The sequence below is a fragment of the Dendropsophus ebraccatus genome, chromosome 10 (genome assembly GCF_027789765.1).
Source record: "Dendropsophus ebraccatus isolate aDenEbr1 chromosome 10, aDenEbr1.pat, whole genome shotgun sequence".
Lineage (NCBI taxonomy): Eukaryota > Metazoa > Chordata > Amphibia > Anura > Hylidae > Dendropsophus > Dendropsophus ebraccatus.
The window spans coordinates 79,268,999-79,292,138 of NC_091463.1; the positions used below are offsets into that span (position 1 = coordinate 79,268,999).

At 44.7% G+C, this 23,140-nt stretch overlaps 2 protein-coding genes and 1 pseudogene across 3 annotated transcripts; all 3 read left to right on the plus strand.

Moving 5' to 3' along the window:
- Positions 1-276: 276 nt before the first annotated feature.
- Positions 277-2,018, plus strand: LOC138803013 (C5a anaphylatoxin chemotactic receptor 1-like). Its single transcript, XM_069986828.1, has one exon. The coding sequence runs from the start codon at positions 297-299 to the stop codon at positions 1,338-1,340; it is 1,044 nt and encodes a 347-aa protein (XP_069842929.1). The 5' UTR covers positions 277-296; the 3' UTR covers positions 1,341-2,018.
- A 2,645-nt stretch (positions 2,019-4,663) lies between these two features.
- DHX34 (DExH-box helicase 34) lies at positions 4,664-22,291 on the plus strand. 2 transcript variants are annotated; one of them, XM_069986829.1, is made up of 17 exons: positions 4,664-4,725; positions 6,207-6,902; positions 6,989-7,300; positions 7,517-7,771; positions 10,288-10,390; positions 10,555-10,772; positions 10,856-11,030; positions 11,298-11,491; positions 12,242-12,343; positions 13,145-13,378; positions 14,166-14,339; positions 14,528-14,639; positions 15,482-15,591; positions 16,577-16,849; positions 18,190-18,366; positions 21,613-21,745; positions 21,860-22,291. In XM_069986829.1, the coding sequence occupies exons 2-17, from the start codon at positions 6,222-6,224 to the stop codon at positions 21,997-21,999; spliced, it is 3,393 nt and encodes a 1,130-aa protein (XP_069842930.1). In that variant the 5' UTR covers positions 4,664-4,725; positions 6,207-6,221; the 3' UTR covers positions 22,000-22,291. The 2 variants fall into 2 exon arrangements, with proteins under 2 accessions (XP_069842930.1, XP_069842931.1); XM_069986830.1 differs by having other exon boundaries at positions 21,863-22,291.
- On the plus strand, positions 22,213-22,611 carry LOC138766438 (syncollin pseudogene; annotated as a pseudogene).
- Positions 22,612-23,140: the final 529 nt, after the last annotated feature.

Here is a 23,140-nt window from a genome sequence, read left to right on the forward strand (position 1 = left end):
CGCGGGGGGTGGGGCCCAATTCGCACCTCTGCCCAGGGGCCCATAATGCTGTTAAGACGGCCCTGCATTCAACTTCTGAGCTTTCGGGTTTGGGCGAACTCGAGCATGCTCGACGTTCGCTCATCTTGACTACCTACCAGTATACTGCTTTGTGTGGTATACATAAGGAAAATTTAATTTAATTGGGTCTTTCTTTTCTACAGTCGGATGACCCCTCAAATATTGAATGATATTGGAAAGTGAGTGGACGTTTTCCTCTTATGTTTTTTAGGTTATCACACATACTGATTTCTCTGATGGCCATGGAGTACACGAATGATAGCTATGACTATTATGACTATGATAGTAATGTTACAGCACCTCCAATTAATATTGGGATTGTAAAAAGTCCAGCTATTGACTGGATTGCCCTATTCCAGTACAGCCTGGTGGTCCTGCTCGGTGTTCCTGGGAACGGTTTGGTGGTATGGATAACAGCCTTTGAAATGAAGCGCACAGTGAACACTATATGGTTCCTAAATCTGTCAGTGGCCGATCTCCTGTGCTGTCTCTCTGCACCGTTTAATATGATGACCATGACCCTGCGATACTGGCCCCTGGGTCTCTATGCCTGCAAGTTTATTTCTTCCATCCTGTTGATCAACATGTATGCAAGCGTCTTCCTACTGACTGTGATCAGTATTGATCGGTGCCTCCTGGTGATGAAACCTGTATGGTGTCAGAACAACAGGACCTTGAGAAAGGCATATGTGGCATGTGTGGTAATATGGATGCTTGCTGTCATCTTAAGTAGCCCGAGCTTAATCCTTCGAAACATCAGGTCATGCAATGGAAAAGAAGAATGTGTAATTGACTTTAAGTTGCTAAGACATTACAGAAAAACGGTGGAAGACTTCCTTGGACTTTGTCGTCTACTTATTGGGTTTGTCATCCCATTTTTGGTCATCATTGGCTGCTATGCAATGTTGATGTATAGGGTAAAGTTACGATTCACACAAAACACCAAGACAATTAGAGTAGCCATTGTGGTGATCATTGGGTTCTTTGTTTGTTGGCTTCCTTACCATGTGGCAATAGCCATCGTAACTTTACATTCAGTCAGTTCACCATTATACCAGCCCACACTAGATATTATTAACATTTTCATCGCCCTGGCCTTCCTAAACAGTTGTATCAATCCCATCATTTATGTCTTAATGGGTCGAGACCTTAAGAGTAAATTTAAAAGGTCTTTCAAAGTGATTCTAAAGAGCGTCTTAGAAGAAGACACCAATGCCTCTTTTGACTCCAATAGGGCAAATCTAACATCCGAAACAAAGAGCACAGAGACATCCACATAGTGATTCACAATGTAGTTACTGCATATGGATGAAGTCCAATTTTGTCAGTATTATCCAGTCTTATAGCCAAAATTGTGCTGCCTTTGTGGTTTAGTCTACATAAAAACAAGACCTGTAGAGTCTCCATCTGAAAACCAAATTATACGGTTACAACTACCTAGCTATATGGGTTTTAGCAAGTCACTGGAGACACTATTGAATTAACAGTTAGTAAAGATTCAACAAAAGTTGCTAGAAACTTTTTTTTTTTTTGGCAGTGGTGCTGCCTTTTGGGGTCTCTGGTTTGGCTGATGATCCAAGTCATATTTCAAGGTTCTTTATAGTGTCAGATAATGTTTAACAGAGCAGCAATCTATAGGTTTTACGAGAGACAATTTTCATACTTGTGAAGAAGAGCTATTTTGCATATTTTTCCCAGGAAGCATTGCCCTAAACACTCCTTACCAGCTGGATCTCTGCAAGGAGAATCAATACCCGCTGGATTGATCTACATTGTCCTCTACAAAGTACTGTACACATTAGATAGCGTTTGGTATATTTGTTATAGTTGTTATTTTTGACCAGTGCTTGTATTTTAGCCATCACCTATATGTGTCCACCATATGTAAGGGACACAATCATGTTTTCTTTTATTGCTGTGTTTTGCTGTCTTTAAATAAGTAAATAAGTAATGCTGACTAAGCAGAATTTACCCATTTGTGTCACAAAGCAAACTCAATAAACTTTATTGCAACAATTTTACCCGGTTGATGACTGAAGCCCCTTTATTTTCTGCCTGCCAAATAACCACTGTTCACACTGTATCAAGTATGTGTCAGTGGTATAGATACTTTGATGGGTAGAGTATAAGAGACATATGTATAAACATGTTTATGCACAACTTTTATCAAGGCAAATTAGCTAGATTTCTAGTTTATACCACATTCGCCAAAATAGATGTGCAGATGATACATTCTCCCCTAAAAATCTGTACAATCACAAGCACTTTATGATATTCTTAACAGCCAAGAAGGCTCAGCCTTAAAAGGGTTATCCAGCACTTCAAAAACATGGCCACTTTTCACCCACTCGTCTCCAGTTCAGGTGTGGTTTGCAATTAAGCTCCATTTACTTCAATGGAACTGACTTTGAAACCCCACCCAAACTGGAGATGAGAGGGGGAAAATGGCCATGTTTTTGTAGCGCTGGATAACCCCCTTTAATTCCATAGAAAGTATATAATTCTTCTGATCTAAGGGCAATACAGTGGATCTATATACACTCGGGTGTGTCATAAATAACCATGAAATTTTATGGCGTAAATTTGCAATGGTGGTATTGATGGAGCACACTATTCATAAATATAATTGCGCTCTACAGCTACAAGGTCATCTCTATCCTCTTGTTGAAGGCAGACCATATATCTTTTTAAATATGTGGACATGGAATCTTTACTCTTATGACTGATGGGGCTCTCAGAGGTGAGGTTCCTGGCAATCACATGCCTATTGTCTATCCCACGGATGGGTAATGTGGTGTTAGTGGGAAGCCCCCTTAATAAAGTAATCTCATCAGTAGTGGATTATAATAGGGGCATTTCGGGCGGCAGCCCGGGGCCCTGAGCTCCTGGGGGGCCCATGACCACCCAAAAAGACTTGTGGTGTACTGTCTCCTGGCTACACTTCCAACATGATTTGCAAAAATCACAGTTTTTTTAATGGCAATTTTGCACAAATCAGGACATCATGACATTATCTGTCCTGTACTATGAACGCCAGGCTAGTGCTGCCATAGTTAAAGGGGGGTGGGGGGGCCCAGGCTTGGTGAACAGCCCCGGGCCTATGGTAAAGTTAATCCGCCCCTGAATCTCATTTCACAATGTTAAAACTAGTGAATAGTGTTGATCAGACCTGTCAAACTGTTTGGGTTCGGCAACCTTATCCGAACCCAAATGGTCAGCGTTCCCAGTGTTGCAGAAGTTGGATGCCGCCCTAGGGAGTCCTGGAGAACTGTATCTAAATTCTGCGACCGCGTGGAATCAAATGACAAGTGTTCTGGTTCGGAAAATGTTGCCAAACCCAAACATTTGAGAGGTCTGCTCAACACTAGTATATCCAAGGATCACAGCACTCAAATACAGCAAAGTAAAATGTTTATTCCAGTTCACACAGTGAGACATCAGACATCAATGATAAGAGGCAACAGACAGTATGTGTGGACTCTGTATGGACTCCAGCCACTCCTGCCATCCAGAGCCACATAGGCTTGAAATAGGTTAGAGGTCCGACCGAAATGTCGCCACAAGTAGCCAATCGTACTATCTATTGCCTCTTATCATTGCTGTCTGGTTCGAATATGTCTGTGTGCACTGGAATAAACTTTTTACCTGCATATATGAGTGTCATGATACTTGGATATTCTACAATGGGGATGAGGGACCCTTATCACCGAGCACCCAACCACACTTAAAGTGACTGTACCAGCAGGTCCAGGCTGAAGCACTGGAGGCGGGCCGACCCACCCTGAGTGGGAGGAAAACCTAGCCCCTCTATGATAGGGTTCCATTGATTCTAATGGATTCACGTCATGGAGGGGCTGGAGTTTCTTCCCACTAAGGGTGGGTCGGCCCGCCTCCAGCGCTTCAGCCTGGGCCTGCTGGTACAGTCACTTTAAACGTGAGGTACAGAAGCACCTATAAGCTCAAGACTAGTGACTAGTTGTGGGTCTGACTGCAGGACCCCCGACCGATCTAGAGACTCCAGGAAAATGGTAGCCTGGAAGTGCATGAGCAGCAGGTAGTCCATTCATTCTCTATTACAGAACATTGTCGGAGGCTCCTGGGCCACAGTTTTCATGAGGTCTAAGGATTGGTGGGGGACAGTCACCCCCCCCTATTATGTGTATGGGGGATAACTTTCATGGCACACTGTGTAGCTGGCACATTGTTCAGGGTGGGCAGCTTTATTTTCTATCTAGTGCAGGAAGTCTTAGGAGAGGACCACTAAAACACTGACATAAAAAGTGCTGCAAACACATACTGCAAATAAACTCTCACTAGCCGTCCAACAATACACGTAACACAACGTTTCCTGTTGGTCAATACAAATAACCACACTTGGTAGGGGAATAAATGGAGTGTACTGCAGTAAAACACTGCCTGCGACAAATGTTGGGCGTCAATACATATTTTTATCCTCCTCCTCCTTCACTAGTTTACTCCTGTGCGTTATTTCATGCTAAGACACCGGAACTAGAATTTACCTAACTAGTTTCTGGTCGGACGTTGATAAACGCACAGCGATGGGAAAGGAAGTGACGTGTATATTCAAGCCTCGCTTTGGGAAAATGAAGACGTGGAACGCAATCCCGGAAGTGTGTGAGATCTTGGTGAATTTCATGTGCACAGGTAAATAACATGATGCAGATAGATGAGTGTAGTGTCTCTTAGTGAGATGCCGGGCGATGTGGAGGCGACTGGCTGAGTGCATGATACCAGATCCCTTCACATGTCCTTTGGAGGAGCCCCACGTGTGTTTATGTCACATATAACATGCATATACAGATGATAATACCTTGTACTATAATGTAATACAGAATGTGGACACCAGGGTTTGTACAATACACACTGGAGACCAATGGAGCCCGACCGACCCCATTAGGTTTCATTGTCTATTTTATTTCTCTCCATCTCCCCCTCCTCCCTTTCCAGTCCCTATCTGCAACTTTGTAATGCTGGGAGAGATAATCACAGTAAGTGTATCAGCAATCTGACCTCAGATTAACCATCCCAGCATTACAAATAAGCTACAAAGTTGCAGATAAAGCCTGCCAGGGACTTGTTTATATCAGCTGTCTCAGAAGTGAGGGGAAGACATAGAGAAAAACACACACAAATTTTTGTCTGCAGCAGAAAGCAGCTGTATGCAGAAAGTATGGAAGGAATTGTTAGTCTCACCATGGGCAGCAACATGAAAAGTTATGTTTGAGTGGAATACCCCTTTAAGTACTTTTAAGTGTTGCAGTGTATTGGGCTTACCAGTTTAAATGTAATAGAGTGCCTCTTATGTCTTGTCTCCAGCAGGGTCATTTAGGCGTAAATATGGCAGACCTAGGGGTCTTCTGTAGACTTCTGGCTGCCATGGCAACCCATTGGGGTAGGCCAATGAGTGACAGTGTGAGCCTGCCCCCTCTCTAACCATTTAGCTGCCACTAGAGATGAGCACAACTCCAGCATGCTCAAGTCTGATCATTGAGCAATTATATACCAGTGAATTAAGTTGAATGCAGCCCTAGGGAGTCCTGAAAAACATGGATACAGCCATAGTTATTCAAATGCCAAATGATCAGACTTGAGCTGGCTTGAGTTGCGCTCATCTCTAGCTGCCATGAATGTTATTTATCGTAATATGTGGGGAACTCAATGGTTGAGGGTTGTATTTGCAGCATGACAGAGAGATTTACAGAACACCAAATAGAGACCGTGGGGAGATTTTTCAAACATGGTGTAAGGCGGATTACGCGTTCCGTTGAAAGAATTGACATGTCAATTCTTTCGACGGAACGCGTAATCCGCCCGTGCACAGAACAGTGTCTATGGCACCGGCGGAAAAGCGCGCCGCCGCGTGCGGGGACGAGCGACGGAATACGCCGCGGGTTATACACGGCAATTCCGTAGTGTGCACGCAGCCTAAAGTGAAACTGGCTCAGTTTCCCCTAGCAACCAATCAGATTCCACCTTTCATTCCTCACAGACTCTTTGGAAAAGGAAAGGTGTAATCTGATTGGTTGCTAGGGGCGATTGAGCCAGTTTCACTTTACACCATGTTTGATAAATCTCCCCCCCCATGTTTTCAAATTTTTTTAAGCCTCTGCCAATTGTTTTTGCAGCCTGGATAAGATGACATGGAGAGAGACAGGAGTGAGCACTGGGACTGGAGTAACCCCCATAATCGAACTCTTCTAGAAGATCTGTTCTTCGGTCCTCACGGTTACATCAAACCTAATTCAGAAGAAAGTAAAGAATTTTGGACATTTTTCGAACGTTTCCAAAGATTTCAAACTCTTCAAAAACATATTCGTAAGACAAATGATGGGGAGCGTCAAGAAGGACAAAGACATGATCTCCTGGACCTTCCTAAGGAGTACGATCCCAGATATCGCATCAACCAGACGATTGTTCTGGGCAGGGACGTCGAGAAAATGTTGCAAGGACGTCAGGACAAGGGGCATAGATCTCGAGACTCCAATGGCGTGCCTAAGGAGGCTCTGACTGAATTTAAGAAAGCCGTCCTTCACTACCTGGACTTCTGCCAGAGACAGAGTTTTGGGAAGTTGACCAAGTTACGGAAGGAGAGGTCAAGCTTACCCATCTTCCAGTATAGAGAAAAAATAATTCAGGTGGTTAGAGATCATCAGGTTGTGGTGGTCGCCGGAGATACTGGATGTGGAAAGTCTACGCAGGTTCCTCAGTACCTGTTGGCAGCTGGCTTTGGGCATATAGCTTGTACCCAGCCCCGTAGGATTGCTTGTATTTCACTAGCTAAGAGAGTTGGGTTTGAGAGTCTCAACCAGTATGGATCAAAGGTAAGAAGTGGGTTTCACATGAAGAATCCAATAAAATATTGAACAGTGTCATCACTAAATTCTGCCATTGACTTTTGTATCGTCAGGTTGGCTACCAGATCCGCTTTGAGAGCAGCCGGTCACCAGCCACGAAAATTGTGTTCCTGACAGAAGGTCTGTTACTGCGTCAGATTCAGAGAGACCCGGAGGTCCCACAATACCAGGTCCTCATAGTAGATGAAGTTCATGAACGACACCTTCACAGCGACTTCCTGCTAGGAGTTTTACGTCAGCTTCTTGCTTTACGGAAAGATCTGAAAGTCATTCTCATGTCGGCCACCATAAACATCAAGCTTTTCTCTGGATACTTCGACCAAGCTCCGGTCCTCCAAGTCCCAGGGAGACTCTTTCCTATACAGGTAGTAGAACTAATACTGTGCGCTCTGCTAAATGCGCAAGACAAATGTTCAGTGATTTTTTTTATTTATTTTTTTTAATTCTTTATTATTTATAATTTGCATGAAAAAGAAATAAGAGGACACATAAAAATTTCCAGATACATTTTCCAGAAAAATTAAACCTATTAATGTTCACAGTTTTTTTTTGTTTTTTTTTTACTAAATTTCATATCACAGGTGATCTACCAGCCAATCCCCCAAGAGGAAACAACATCTAAGTCTGAGAAGCTGGACCCCAGACCTTACCTCCGAGTGTTACAAGCCATTGATCACAAGTATCCGGTGGACGAGCGGGGGGATCTGCTTATATTCCTCAGTGGTGTGACAGAAATCAGCAGCGTGCAGGAAGCTGTGCAAGTGTACGCCACCCATACTCAGCGCTGGATTGTCCTTCCATTACACAGTACCCTCTCCATTGCTGAACAAGATAAGGTATGTTCGGAGACTAGGGATTGTTCTGTATCGCTTTTACATTTTATACTGTATATCAGGGTGGATAAAAATCAATGATTTTTTTAAAAAAATCAAAAAAATCGGATTTTTTTGATTTAAATCGGATTTTTTTGATTTAAATCGGATTTTTTTCAATAAACTGCTTTTTGAGGAAAATATTTTACCATCCAAAGGTTCTTCCATCATGAGATAAAGCGGAGTTGTTTAACTCAGTAGAATAAAGGCTGTATATGTTCTCAAATGTTACAACATGAACAGAGTTGAGAAAAAGACCTTAATCCTATTGTTCTACAAACCTATGAATACAGAATCATCCCCTTCAGTACCAAGTCCAAGAAGTTAGACAATATGTTTCTGATTGTTTGGACTATTTTTTTTTTTTTTTTGTTTAGCCAAATTAGTTAACATGGATGTTTGTTTAAGCAAATAACGTATGCTGTAATGTTGTTATTGTTTCAGTTGAATAAATCCATTTAAATTGTTATTAAGTTCAGGATTATTTTTCTCCTTCCTAAGTACAACAGAACAGTGGTGTCCAAATATGAATGATTAACCCATTAAACTGGGGAGAAAAAAGTAATATAAAAAGTGATTCTAAAAATCTTCATCTACTTGCATGTTAAAGTAGCAAGAACTAGTTTAGGTAGAAACTTTGATTTAAATCACTGATTTAAATCAAGCCTTCCGGACTAGTGATTTAAATCGTGATTTAAATCGTGATTTAAATCAGTTTGATTTAAAACAAATCCACCCTGCTGTATATTTACATCCTTGTGTCACTTGTCATATATGTTATAGAAAACACCTGAAAATCCAGTGTCACTGCTACACAATGAACAGAGCCACCTGCTTCTGGGTTCATTCATTGTGTATATGCCTAAACTGTGGCTTTGCCGATCAGCTGATTGTTAGGAGTGTTGGTTCCCTACTAATCGCATAGGCTATCTAGGCCATCAGTGTGAAATATCCAGAAAACCCATTTAGGGTATGTTCACACTTACTGCATCCGTAGCGGATTTTACGGATTGGCATCCCGCTGCCAGTATGTAAAAGGCAGCTCCCTTAACCCCCCATTACCGGGTCTGTGCTCCGGTTTGCTTTGGGGGCTCCCATTGCTCAGCCAATCGGTGTGCTGCGGCGGGGCAGCTCACTGATTGGCTGAGCGTCAAGAGACATCGGGAGCCCCCGAAAGAAACAGTAGCGGAGACCCGGTAAAGTATGTACCCGGGCCACGGGGGTTAGAGGCGCTGACTTTGACATACTTCCATTGAAGTGAATGGACAGGTATCCGCAGCGGATACAGTACGTGTGCACATACCCTTAAAGGACAAGTGCCATGAAAAACTTTTTCCCAGTAATTGAAGCACATTACAAAGTTATATAACTCTGTAATGTGCTTCAATCACCTATCTGCCTCCCTTCCCTGTCTTTTCCCCCCTTCACCCCCCACCAGGAAGTGTCCTGACTCACACAGACCTGATTACTGTCGTCACCGTCACCAAGCTCTTCTCTCAGCTCCTTCGCCTGTTACACTAGCCTCCCCCCTCCCCTGCCTTGTCAGGTGACTCATCTTGCTCAGCCCCCATTGGCTTAACAACTGCAAGCCATCACTTGTCACATCTCACTTGCTTATCTTCCCTCAGACTGACTCCGGCACATAGGCAGCTCCCCCCTCCCCTCATACCCTCTCTCCTGCTGCCGTGGACTCAGTGAAGGAGTCATGTCACTAGAGAAGATAAGCTGAGCAAGCAGAGTCACCTGACAAGGAGGGGGAGGGGGAGGCTGGTGTAACAGGAGCTAGAGCAGCCCTCCTGCTGATGACTCATCCTCACAAGAAGGAGCTGCCTGGTGACGGTGACGACAGTAATCAGGTCTGTGTGAGTCAGGACACTTCCTGGTGGGGGGTGGAGGGGGGAAAAGGCAGGGAAGGGAGGCAGATAGGTGATTGAAGCATATTACAGAGTTATATAACTTTGTAATGTGCTTCAATTACTGCGAAAAAGTTTTTCATGGCACTTGTCCTTTAAAGGAATTTTCAAGGCTTAGAAAAACATGTCCATTTTCCCCCCCCCAAAAAACAGCAGCCTTCTTGTCTTAAGTTTGGGTGGGTTCTGCAAATTAGTTCTATTAAAATGGATGGAGCTGAATTGTAATACCACACACAACCTAAGGACAAGGGTGGTGCTGTTTGCAAGAAAGTAGCTATGATTTTTCGAATCCTGGATAACCCCTTTTAAGCTGGCCATTCACATAAGATAGCTGTCAGCTTATTGCTCGTCCAGTTAACAGCTATCTCTCCCAATTACCTTATACAAATGTATGATTGGCTGCTCGGAGTGTGCATATACATTGGATGGTCAGCTGGTTTAGCTGACACTTATCCAACGTTAGTATTACTAATGATCCTCCAAGCATTGTTAATATATAGGGTCCTAATAGTTGTGATACTTAAAGGACTGAGACATAAATTATCTATTTGTACATCCGTAATATAGGTGTTTGACTTGGCCCCACCTGGTGTCCGAAAATGTATAATCTCCACCAACATTGCCGAAACCTCTGTGACCATTGATGGTGTCAGATTTGTTCTCGACTCGGGTAAGATGTTTGCTCCACTTTCCTAGGAAGAGGACAGTGATGTTTCTATCTGTGACTTCCATTTTGCTTTTTCCTGGCTCCTAAGCTTTGCAGGGTAATGCCATCACCATGATGCCATCATTCTCCACCTTACCCATTCTCAATCCTCTGCTTTATGACTGCAGGGAAAGTTAAGGAGATGAGCTTTGACCCCAAAGCAAAGATGCAGCGACTGCAGGAGTTTTGGATCAGCCGTGCTAGTGCTGAGCAGAGGAAAGGGCGAGCTGGTAGGACGGGCCCCGGTGTGTGCTATCGCCTGTATGCAGAGTCAGACTATGACGCTTTTGCCCCGTACCCTGTGCCGGAAATTCAGCGTGTTGCACTGGATGCGTTAGTCTTGCAAGTATGTATTGTATATTGTAACTGCAGATGTGGTGTCTAGAGTTATAACATGACATGTGAACAGTTTGTCTATGTTACTTTCAGATGAAAAGTATGGGACTAGGAGACCCGCGCACCTTTCCTTTTATTGAACAGCCCCCCATGTCCAGCATTGAGACCGCCATTTTCTACTTGCGAGACCAAGGTGCTTTAGATGGCAGTGAAGAACTCACACCCATAGGGAATCTCCTGGCACAACTACCAGTGGATGTTGTTATTGGTAAGGCTGATGGTTAAAGGGGTTGTCCAGATTTAGAAGCAAACAGCCCCACTCTATAGGTTGTGACTGGTATGCAGCTCATCTCCATTTCAGTTAGTGGGGCTGAGCTGCAATACCAGACACAGCCCAGGGACAAGAGTGGAGCTGTTTCTGGAAATAGATCTGATCCACTTTCCCTGACAAGACTCCCCAGCTTGTTGAATTGTAGTGATCTGGATGTATAATTAGTGCAAACCCTTAATCATTTAATTTTGTGTTGCCTTGTAGGTAAGATGCTCATCTTAGGTTCTTTATTCAGCCTGGTGGAGCCGATCTTGACTGTTGCCGCAGCCCTTAGCGTACAGTCTCCCTTTGTCCGAAGTGCTACCAACAACCCAGAGTGCTCCACAGCAAGGAAACCCTTAGAAAGTGACCACGGAGACCCCTTCACTTTGCTCAATGTTTTCAATGAATGGATACAGGTGAGAGGGCTGATGGTAAACTTTACACTAAATTCACACTGGACGTATCCGCAGCGGATTTCACGCTGAGAGTTCGCAGTGAAATCTGCTGCGGATACCTCCCCTGTCATTTCCAATGTGATTACATACTCGCGGCGGCCTCATTAACCCCCCGCCGCAGTGATGATACGCTACCTGTTCCGGGGACCTGTGGCGGGGACATGCACTGGTTGGCTGCGCGGGACCTCTGGGAGCCTCAGATGCGGCGGGTCGTGGAACAGGTAGTGTATTATCCCTGCGGCGGGGGGTTAATGAGGCTGCCTTGAGTATGTAATCACATTGGAAATGACAGGGGAGGTATCCGCAGCAGATTTCACTGCAAACTCTCAACGTGAAATCCGCTGCGGATACGTCCAGTGTGATTTTAGCCTTAGAGGATACTCACAGCGGATCAGAAATGCTGTGTCTTCCTCGGATGGGATAGTTGCATTATTTTCCAACCCAGTTACTGCATGTTGAAGGCTACAGTCACTATGACTTGTGTGTAAACATTGGAAACTGTAAAGGATAAAACCTGATGGGTTAATATACTCTTTATACCCAGGAAACTAGTAAATGTGCTTATCGGCTGCGGTCAGGCTTTGGGCAGACAAGCAGTATCAGATTTTCCTTTCAGTTATGTCAGATACATCTTCCACATTTATCTACATGTGTAAATTCTCATTTATAGAAATAACAGTTTTGTCTATTTCCTTCCATCTTGTCAATCAGATTAAATCAAGTCGCTCCAATAACTCCAGGAAGTGGTGTCGCCGGCGAGGGCTGGAGGAGCAAAGACTCTACGAGATGACAAATCTCCGGCGGCAGTTCAAAGTGAGTCCTAGGCCTCTGTACCGTTCTGTAAGGGGGCAATACATCCTGACGTCCTGTTGTGAAGATCTTGTGGGTTTCGGGATATCTGTACCTTCTATGTAATTACTACTAAGTCCCATAGCCAAGATACCGGTTTGCTTCCTTTTTATGCCCCTTGTGCCCAGTCCTTACCTTATGTTTGCTGAACATGAAGTGAAGGGGTCTTCTACTGGTATATGCTATCCATTAGCAAAGGCAATTCAAGCAACTGCTCCTTTGCCCCCCTTTATCCATTGGTTCCATAGCAGCTGAAGATGTACATTAGCCAAAACCACAGGATCCAAGGGAGACAGACTGAACATCTGATATATATGGTGGTTCTCTCTTCTTTACCACCAAAAAATGTCAGGGAAGAGAATGATTGGGGATGTTGGTTTATATCCCTTTTGTTCTCGGGGAGATAAACCACCAGAGGAGTCTGGCAGCAGAATCTCATCTGTGCATTTAGAACACATGTATATTTGGCCAAGCCAAACATGCATGTCTGTGGGGGTATAAGGAGAGATAAGTAAGGAACATTTATTAGACAGCTATCTTATGTATATAGCTAGCATAAGCCTTTGCCCTCCAGTCTTATTGTGTAATCAGGTCTGTGTATAGTTTACCTGTGGCCATGTTCCCCCAGTCTTACATCTCACAGGTGTACAGTCCTGTTTGTTAGATTTCACTATTACTCAGATCTAATATTTTTCAGTGCCCTTGTCTGGATGATTCATATAACCCCTAAGTGACCATGTTCTTTGCTTTGATGCCTTCTACCAGGGTCTGCTAAAGGACCACAGGATGTTGATTGATACAGAGACCCGAGTGGTGGACCGCTACAGCCGACAGCGGAAGCACAAGGAGCGTAAAGAGCTTCATCAGCTGAAGAGGGAGCATGAGCAATCAGAAAAACGAAAACGGAAAGTGCTCAAGCTCCACGAGGAAGATGGGGGATCGTCCAGCGATGATGATAGAAGATCTCATAAAGACAGGAAGGACAGCGTAGACATCCAGGTGTGTCATCAGTTTCGTAGCCTCAGATTGTGCAATGTGACTGTAGTTAACCCCCTCCTGCCGCTGCACAGTTAATTGACGTTGCCGCAGCCCATTCCTACTGCTGTGGTGACATTTATTTACACGCAGAGGATGACAGGTGCGCAGAGGCAGTGCGCTCAGATCCCGGCAGGTGACCCTATAGATGCTGCAGTCAGTGCAACTGCAGCATCTATAGCAAGAACAGTGGTTCATGGACACCGGATTTCTTACTGATGAGCTGATCGGCAGGGTGGGCAGAGTTTGTGCCAGTGCTCTTTAGGTTATGTTATAACCTGATAAGCACTGCCACGGTCTCTGCCCCCTACCCTCTCTCCCCTGCCGCTGTCACAAGCCTCCCTGAGCTGGCAACATCTTCAAATTCAGTACTGCAATGACAGAACCCGATCGGTCCTGTTATGGCTATAGAAGCTCCTATGATGCTTCTATTGCAATGTCAGAACTGTCATTACAGTAAGAGATTTGAAGATGCCGCCAGCTTAAAGGAGTTTGTGACAGCGGCAGGGGAGAGAGGGGAGGGGGCAGCAAGAGCAATTCAGCATATGGGATCATTATGTTCCCTTGGCTAAAGTGATAAATTTGACCTGGGCATTGAGGCATCAATGACCCATGGTCTTAAAAGGGTTAAGGAAAATGTTAACCCAGTAATCCTCCAACCATACCAACCCACGCTGCAGTAGGTACTCTTGTCATGTAGCAGAGTGACATCAATGTTGTCTATTACCTCCATTGTTAATAATGTTTGCAGGAAGTGAAGTTTAAGCTCCGTCACAATGTCGATGAGCTGCGAGAAGTGTCCGGTGCGGGGGAGGAGTTATCTGCAAAACAGCTGTCCTTGCTGAAGCTTATTGTGTGCCACGGCCTGTACCCGCAGCTGGCACTCCCTGACATCTTTAACAGCTGCCGTAAGGACTCAGATCAGGTAGGTTCTTCTAGTAAATTGTTGCACTCCTGCAAGTGCTGGGGGTCCCTCCTCCTGGGGGTCCTTGACACTACAAGACTTTCTATCTGGATCTTGTAGCTCATTTCCAGCTGAGCTGCAATACCATTCAGTCACATGACCAAAACGCACAAGCATTCTTGCTTATAGTTGTACTTTATTGCTTACAGGTTTTTCACACAAGGACTAAGCAGGGAATTGTCTTACACCCCACCTCAGTCTTCTCTAGTAATCCTGAACTGCTTCAAGTAGAGAATGATAGAGAAGAGGACACTGCAACTGGTAAGTTTCCAGTTTCTATACACCATATGACTGAGAGGTAACTTATAAAACTAGTAGGTGACACCAACATAAAGCTAGCAAAAGTTATGGAAAGAAGAACTGATAAGGAAATGGCATCTTGTGTGCAGACAATCCAGGTGTTTGAAATGAAAAGTTGTTGCATTGTTGTTGAAATGGGTTGGCTGGGGAATACTTTATACTGTGTAATGGGGTAAAAATATGAGCTGGTGCTGGGGAAAGTACTCACCTGCCCCAAACCCCTGACGTTTTCTGATGGAACCCAGTTCTGCTGTGCAGCACTTCCTGGTCTGGACACAAGTTAGTGCCCCTTAGCATCACCATATTGGTCACTGATAGGCCGATCAGGCACCTCCATGTGTCAAGACTGAGACCAAGAAGTGCTTTGCAGAGGGCTTCACTGAAATGAAAGTGGTAAAGGATCATGTAGGTAAGTACATGTGTTTTATTGTACCCCAGCATAAGTCCATTGCAAAAGACAACATCTTTAATACCAGGTAATGTGAGGTTGTTGGTGGGAACTTGTGGAAACAGTTCTGAAGTGTGAGGGTTGGCCCAACACTATAGATCTAGATACTGTATAGGTCTAGGAAGCAGGTGTATAGGATGGGTATAGCTGGTTGTCAGATACTATAAGGACAGTTGGGGACATGGGAGGGGGCTACAAATATAACAAAGCCATTTGGATCCTTTATAAAGACTGGGGAATAACAGACTTGTTTATTGTGCCAGAACGTACATAGACATAGTTCATCTGTACTTCTAGATACATAGAAATGTTATAATGTATAAATTATAAACACTCATTTGTTTTCTTCCCATAGACCCTAAAAACAAGGGGCGCAGCAGCAAGCACCAGATTGTGGGTTTTGTGTCCCTTCTGGAGACAAACAAACCATATCTAGTAAACTGTGTGAGACTCCCAGCTCTGCAGGTGAGGCCTACTGACTCTAGAAGTCTCCATGGTAACAGACTACAAACAAACCCTCAAAAGGGTAGGCGGCACTCACCACTTCTGTTGTGCAAAACACGTTTGCCTTTATTCCATGTAGTGCATTTACATCTGGGTGCATCTGGTTGCAGGTGTCAGCAAGTCAATCTGGTTTACCTTGTGTTACTTATCAACATGCTGGCATCTGCACTTTATGATATAACGGAAAAAGCTTTGTGCATGACAAAAGTGGTGAGTGCCGCCAACTCTTTAATGGACTGTCTTAACTAAGCTGAGCACTTCACACTAGTGAAATAGTACCAATGCACCAGTGTATACGATAATCCACATGGTAGTGGAAGAAAGGTCTTCTATGAGGATAAACGGAGCTGTGTCGGTCTGTTTCTCACATGAATGTGTCATGGATAATACCTATAGGAGCAGTAACTTCTTTTGCAAGCCAGATTTCCTGCTCTTCTACAGGGAGCAGCAGACCATACAGCATTGTTGGCCATCCCTATGTTGGGGTACCCCTTCACTGGGCAAGGTACAGAACATCTAGCCTCATAAATGTATAGTAAGCAGTGATGCATACAGTACTGTGTGCAATACTGCTGTCTGTCTGGCCCAGGGAATGCATTGAGTGTTGATGCATGTGTGCATTGCCACTCGCATACACATTTGCACCCATCCCATATGTCACTAAGAAGTGTGGACCGATGGAAGAGACTATGATAACTATGACTCGACAGAAGTTTTGTCTCTTGTCTCTCACCCTGGAGACACATAGGTCTGCATACTAGGTGACAAAACAATGGGATTTCCCCCCCCCCCCCCGACAAGATTAAAATTTTCCAATTTGCATCAATTTTCTTTCCCCTGTCCATATGTTATATTAGGGTCAGCATATACCCTGTTGTTCAGCTGTATTATGGTTCTATTTGAGAAACAAGTAATAAAATGTATCTGAATGTTTTCATGGACTCAGGGTCTTCTATTGTTGGCCCGCTCCTTGGACACTAATGCTGACTGTTGCCGCATTGTATGTGACGGCTGGATAGAGGTGAATGTGGAAGACCCTGAAGGAGCGCTTCATCTCATCTCGGAGGCTGTCCGTGTGCGATTGGCCTGGGAAGAAGTTCTGCGCTACCGGCTGGAGAACACATCTACTGGGCAAGACCATGACAAGGATGATGGTCGGAGGAGGAGACGAGACATAGATGATTTAGGTCGACGGCTCGTGGAGTTTGTGCGCTCAGAGGTAATATAGGATTTGATGATGTAATTTTACTATATATTACCACATTATGTAAGTACGGCAGACATCTCCTATCTTGGAGTTGGGTTGAGTTAAAGGCGAAAATCATTTTTTTTAAATGAACTGGTGTCAGAAAGTGCGAGAGATTTGTCATTTACTTCTATAAAAAAAAAAATCTCCAGTCTTCCAGTATGTATCAGCTGCTTTATGTCCTGCAGGAAGTGGTGTATTCTTTCCAGTCTGACACAGTGCTCTCTGTTGCCACCTCTGTCCATGTTAGGAACTGTCCAAAGCAGTAACACATCTCCATAGAAAACCTCTCCTTCTCTGGACAGTTCCTGATATGGACAGAGGTGGCAGCAGAGAGCACCGTATCAGACTGGAAAGAATATCCTGTGGGACATACATCAGCTGATAAGTACTGGAAGACTGGAGATTTATGAATAGGAGTAATTTACAAATCAATATAGCTTTCTAAAACCAGTTGATTTGAAAGGGAAAAAAAATCACTGGAGTTCTCTTTTAAGGTCTTTAATACATGATGTAACCAAGTAGTAATGCACAGCCAAGACCCTAACAGATGAAAACTTTTGACATGTAGAAAGTCTTTGCAAATGACATGGACACTTTAAATGACAAGTTCAGCTCTCCTGCATCTGTATACAAGTACAGTGGTACCTTGGTTTAAGAGTAACTTGGTTTAAGAGCATTTTGATTTAAGAGCTCACAGTTTTTCAAAATTGTGACTTGGTTTAAGAGCATAGCTTTGGTATAAGAGCTCCCTGTACTGGGTGGGAGCGTGAGTGGAGGAGGGGCATGGTCTGCATAGCGGGGTCTACAGCACTGTACTCTGACCCAGGAAGTCTCCCTCACCTTCCAAATCATAGCAGATCCACTTCAGGCTGGGGCTCACATCAGGGGACAGGACTGTGGAGGTAATCTCTTCATAGCTGTAACCCCTCTCTCCCCGGACAGAGAGTGCTGCATGTATGTGCCCACATCTGCCCTGCTCATTCCTTCATGCTCCCTGCAGTCTCTGTCAGTCCTTGTGTTTCCCATCCTCTCCATTACTGTACAGTAACTTATCACATATTTTTTGGGGTGTGGAACCAATTTTCTGCATTTCTATGATTTCTTATGGGAAAATTTGCTTTGGTTTAAGAGTGGATTTGGATTACAAGCACGGTCCCAGAACGAATTATGCTCGTAATCCAAGGAACCACTGTATATTATTGAGTGGCATCAGCTTGCCTTATTGGTCGTATTACACATATACTATACCTACTCTATACAATACATTTTCCTGTGGTTTGAACCCTGTACTTTTGCTGATTGCTCTGCAGGTAAAATACAGCATGAGGCGTCTGGCCGTATTAGAAGCCCAGAACCTCTATGTGGGACCTCTGACTGTTACAGATAGTCACAGCATAAAGGGCTTGTTCAGTACCAAGGAGATGAAGCCAGATCCTGTGAAAGGAGGCTACAGCGTAACAAGCTTCTTGACATATAATTGTTTGCGGGTAAGTGGAAGGAACTTTTCCATCAGTTTTCATAACCTACAGCAGACACTGCATTTGTACACAGACCCCTATGCTGGGGGTCACATTACCATATTACAATCAGAATTACATGCCGGCTCCCCAATCTAAAGTCCCATATGTCCTGGTGTCACCACCACCTTATGTTTCTACTACCAACTGACCATGGTGGAGAGATCAGGGCGGGTAGAGATGACTTAAAGTGACACTGTCCCTCCCTTTTTGCATTCTGACTTCTCTACACAAGTGTAATGGGTAAATTTAGCAGTTTTCATACCTTATTTTATATCATACGTCATGGTGCTTGTTCTAGTAAAAAGTGATCTTTTATCAACTGCAGATTTTGCTAAGTGGGCGGGACTTCACAGCAACAATGTCACTTAGCCCCGCCCAGAGCACCACAGTTGGCCCCACCCCACCATGATGTCATAGGTACATAGGCACTGTCCCCTCGCAGACCAATGGAACAGGCTGGCCTAAAGGTCTAGGCCCCACCCCCTCTAGGTCTTCCCATACCATAGGCGTCAAGGGGCGAGGCTTAGGTGGCGATGACGTCACGGAGGGGTGGGGCTAAGTGGCGCTGTTGCCGTGAAGCCCAACCCACTTAGCCCAATCTGCAGATGATAAAAGATCACTTTTTTCTGGAACAAGCACCATGACGTATGATATAAAATAAGGTGTGAAAACTGCTAAATTTACCCTTTACACCTGTGTAGAGAAGTCAGAATGCACAAAGGGGGGGGGACAGTGTCACTTTAATGTGTCGTTAATACAGCAGCAGAATGCTATGTTAGGCTGGGATTCTGGAGACTCGTGGAGATCCAAGAAGCATTGATCTGCAGTGACCTGCTCTTAACCCTTTCTGTGTCTGTATAACACTATGTTATAGGCTGCAGCACAGATTAGGTTAAGAACAGGTGACTATAGATCCATGCTTTGTCAGCTCCTTTCCCAACTCCCTCAAATGTTTTTCTCTTCCCCTTTTATTACAGGCACCTTTAGATTCCATTAGACAGTACAACGGTGTCTGAGGCAGCCGGCAACTAAAGACATGTGCAGGAGTGGTGAGCGGAGGTCGGGTAGTCAGGGAGGAGTAGTTATTGATTTGTAGTGACCTACTCTTAACCCTCTCCGTGTGGTAGCCAGTGAGAGGCACAGAGTGTTATACAGTATAATGGGGTCTGACAGAAACCTGTAACTAAAGGAAACAACCTAAAACATAGGGGATTCTGAAACCTGCTGTAAAATATAACGAATAGACAGTATCCTGCTTTTATCCCTGGCTGCGGGGCTGTCTCTAAAGACCCCCATATACTTTAGACGGCCGTACCCACTGCTCATGATGTGGGTGGAGATAGGGGTCGGGTGTTATGAAAAATCACTGCAACCCCTTTGTTCTGGGAGAGATAAGCCCCGCAGTAAAAGCTTTCTGGCTGCAGGTACCGCTCCTTTCCCTACTGCTTCTCTCCCAGGAGGAGGTGAGAAATTATCCTGTCATATCTATGTATAGTGTTCTGTAAGGCCTAATTCTGCTTGTAATGTATGGAGACCAGGGGTCAGGGCCAGAGGGGATGGAGGCATGGAGCTGTGTATGTCATATGGAGACCAGGGGTCAGGGCCAGAGGGGATGGAGGCATGGAGCTGTGTATGTCATATGGAGACCAGGGGTCAGGGCCAGAGGGGATGGAGGCATGGAGCTGTGTATGTCATAGCCTACATAAATCTAATAGTAAATTCTTTATACCTCCATCTCCACCATCCCTGATTTTTCCACCATCATATATGATAGTAGTGTTCTGTGACAGAAGTGTGGTGGAGAGATGAGGGCAGGAGATGATGGATAGCTAGACCAAATCTTATAATGTTAGGGTGCGTTTACACAGACAGATTTATCTGACTGATTTTTTAAGCCAAAGCCAGGAACAGATTATAAACAGAGAACAGGTCAGAAAGGAAAGATTAAGATTTCTCCTCTTTGGAAATCCATTCCTGGCTTTGGCTGTGTCAGATAAATCTGTCTTTGTAAACGCACCATTAGACTTCTTCACAAGGGTGTGTCCTGCTGTGTAGTTTACATCCCTCTACTCAGCCTGTATATGCCTGTGGAGGAGCCTGGTCACATGTTTCTCCATGCTCAGACATTGTGAATGGGATCGCCATTTAGCATACAAAGTAGGGGGGCACAACCTGGTGGAGGGGCATCTGATATCTCCAGTACGGGGCACACAGGGAGGAATTGTCAGTAGTTGCACTGTGTACATTGACCAATACATTACACTGAATAATTTTACTATTAAATGGCAAACCCCTTTACGTATGTGTGAACATACCTAAGGAGAGGCACTAACTCGATTCTCTCCAGAAGTCCAGAAGAGTCTGGGTCCAAGGCAAGGGATGAGGTCCACCACCAAACCTCTTGCCTAGAGACCTCTGCCATATTTAATCCAGCTCTGTTCAGGGGGCCTCAAGCATAGCCTATATACTGCTATAGGTCACTTTCCTCTGTTGCAGGCAGTCTGTGCCCAGTATAATACCTTCTTACACAAGGCACTCCAGATTAATTGTGTTTGGGTTCTTCCAGATATTTCTATACATCATTTGACCATTTGTGTATATTGCCCGCTTAGTAGTGAGTGTAAGGGTACTATTACACGGAACGATAATCGGCCTTATCCGACCGATTATCGTTCTGTGTAATAAACACAACGATCAGCCGATGATAGCTGTCGTCGGCTGATTGTTGATATAGGTTTGGACCTATAATTGTTGGGCGCTGACTGCACATTGCTACGTGTAATAGCGGTGCGCGGCCAGCGGCTGACGATTTGCAAAGTAAATACATTACCTATCCATGGTCCAGGGCTCCTCCTGCGCTCTACTTCTCCCTGTGTCCCGCACGCTGCGCCTACAGAGCGGCCTGTCTTAGCTGACTGGCTGCTCAGCCAATCACAGGCTGGGACCGCCGCGGCCAGTGATTGGCTGAGCGGCCTGTCAGTTAAGACAGGCCACTCTGAAGCTGCAGCGTGCGGGACCTGGGGAGAAGTGGACCGCAAGAGGAGCCCTGGACCATGGATAGGTAATGTATGCCAGTTTAACGATGTCCATGAAGCCCTTGTTAAACTATTATTGGCCGTGTAATAGGCTTGTTTACAGTTATTATCAGGCCCCCATTGGCCCGTGTAATACCACCCTAACAGTGATATTATGTTTGTGTCTGTGTTGTCGTAGAGTGACACAGATTTCTACAGCGACTGTCTGCGCACGTTCTGGACCTGTCCTCGCTGTGGTCTGTACATGCCCTTCACCCCCTTGGAACGTATGGCTCATCAGAACAGCTGCGCCGAAGAGGACGCTTCTCAGGGTATGTTACGCGTATTTAGCAGTATACAGGACATTAGCACCAGCTAATGTGTAATATCTCAAGTATTCCCTTTAAGGAGTGAGTATTCTTGATAAAAGATTAATTCTTGTCCAGCAGAGGCTGAGGACCCCACTAGCAAGGTGTTGTCTGTGACCTCGCTACACAAGACCTATCACTGTGATGTGTGTGACAAGGACCTGGTTCTGACCCCCACCGAGATCCTAAAGCACAAGAGGCAGCACTTGAACTCTTAGAAAAACACAATGTGGGAATGAGTCCACCTGAATCCCCCTCCCCTCGTCCACCCTTCATATGTTCTCTCTCCCATATATTATCATGTAACCTGACCTTGTAGTCAGCCACACAATCTATATCGACCATAACCTTGGGCGGCTTGTCAAACAAAAGTGGAGTATTTATATGTCCTAGATGCTACGAGAGCCGTCAGATTTATGCCTGCCGCTACCATGAAGCTGCTCTACTCCGCGCTCCTGCTGCCTTTCTTCTTTGGGGGGCTTCTGGCTCAGTGCCCCTCAGCAGCCAGCCTGGTGAATGAAGAGGGGGAGAAGCTCTGTGCCCGGATGTTTGAACACAGCAACATGTACTTTGAACAGTCCTGCGGTGGTAAATACCTAGATGCCAAGGGTGGAGATGACTTCCCTTACATGCCAACTGGATGGGGAAACAAGATCTCATCCTTGGTGGTCGGAAATCGCTGCACCTTGAAAGTGTGGAGTAAATCGGGCAAGGCGGGCAACAACCGTTCCTTTAACGCGGGAGTGGCCTACCAGCTGAAGGACTACTCTAATGGACTTTTCGGAAACTGGAATGATTCCATCCAATCCTATTACTGTACCTGTACATAACCTGAGACCAGATGGGCAATGGTGATGATGGCTCAATAAAGCTCCATCTGCTGTGTATATGGTTGTGCTTTTCATTACCATGTCTATGTGGGGAGATAGGGCGAGAGGTGGTCAGCTTATATTTGGGGTCCTGGGAATGTAAATAATAATGGAACAGTAAGTTATATTTCCAAGAAAAATATGATATATGGGCGCTGTAATTTAGGAAAACTTTTGGCATGTCAAAGGGACTTGTCAAAAGTTTTGAACGGTCGGAGGGTCCCACTGCTGAGACCCCCTAGATCTGCATAAGAAGCACTAGCACATTTCACTCTCACAGTGATCTGTCCATTATAAGTTTATTGGGCCACTGGACAGGAAATATTGACAGCATGACGTCAAATGTGCTACTGTGCGCTTCTTCACGCTTATTCTGATTGGTCTCAGCAGCGACATATGAAAGGGTTTTCCACATGACAAGCATACTTTAAAGGGGTTGTCCAGCGAAAAATATTTTTCTTTTAAATCAATTGGTTTCACAAAGGTATAT

What these genes read in the sequence shown, in the direction of transcription:
- LOC138803013 (XM_069986828.1), top strand. Translation starts at nt 297, where the DNA reads ATGGCCATGGAGTACACGAATGATAGCTATGACTATTATGACTATGAT.
- DHX34 (XM_069986829.1), top strand. Translation starts at nt 6,222, where the DNA reads ATGGAGAGAGACAGGAGTGAGCACTGGGACTGGAGTAACCCCCATAAT. An exon ending in TGGATGCGTTAGTCTTGCAA is followed by an intron (nt 10,773 to 10,855) that starts GTATGTATTGTA and finishes TGTTACTTTCAG; the next exon opens with ATGAAAAGTATGGGACTAGG. An exon ending in TTTTCAATGAATGGATACAG is followed by an intron (nt 11,492 to 12,241) that starts GTGAGAGGGCTG and finishes CTTGTCAATCAG; the next exon opens with ATTAAATCAAGTCGCTCCAA.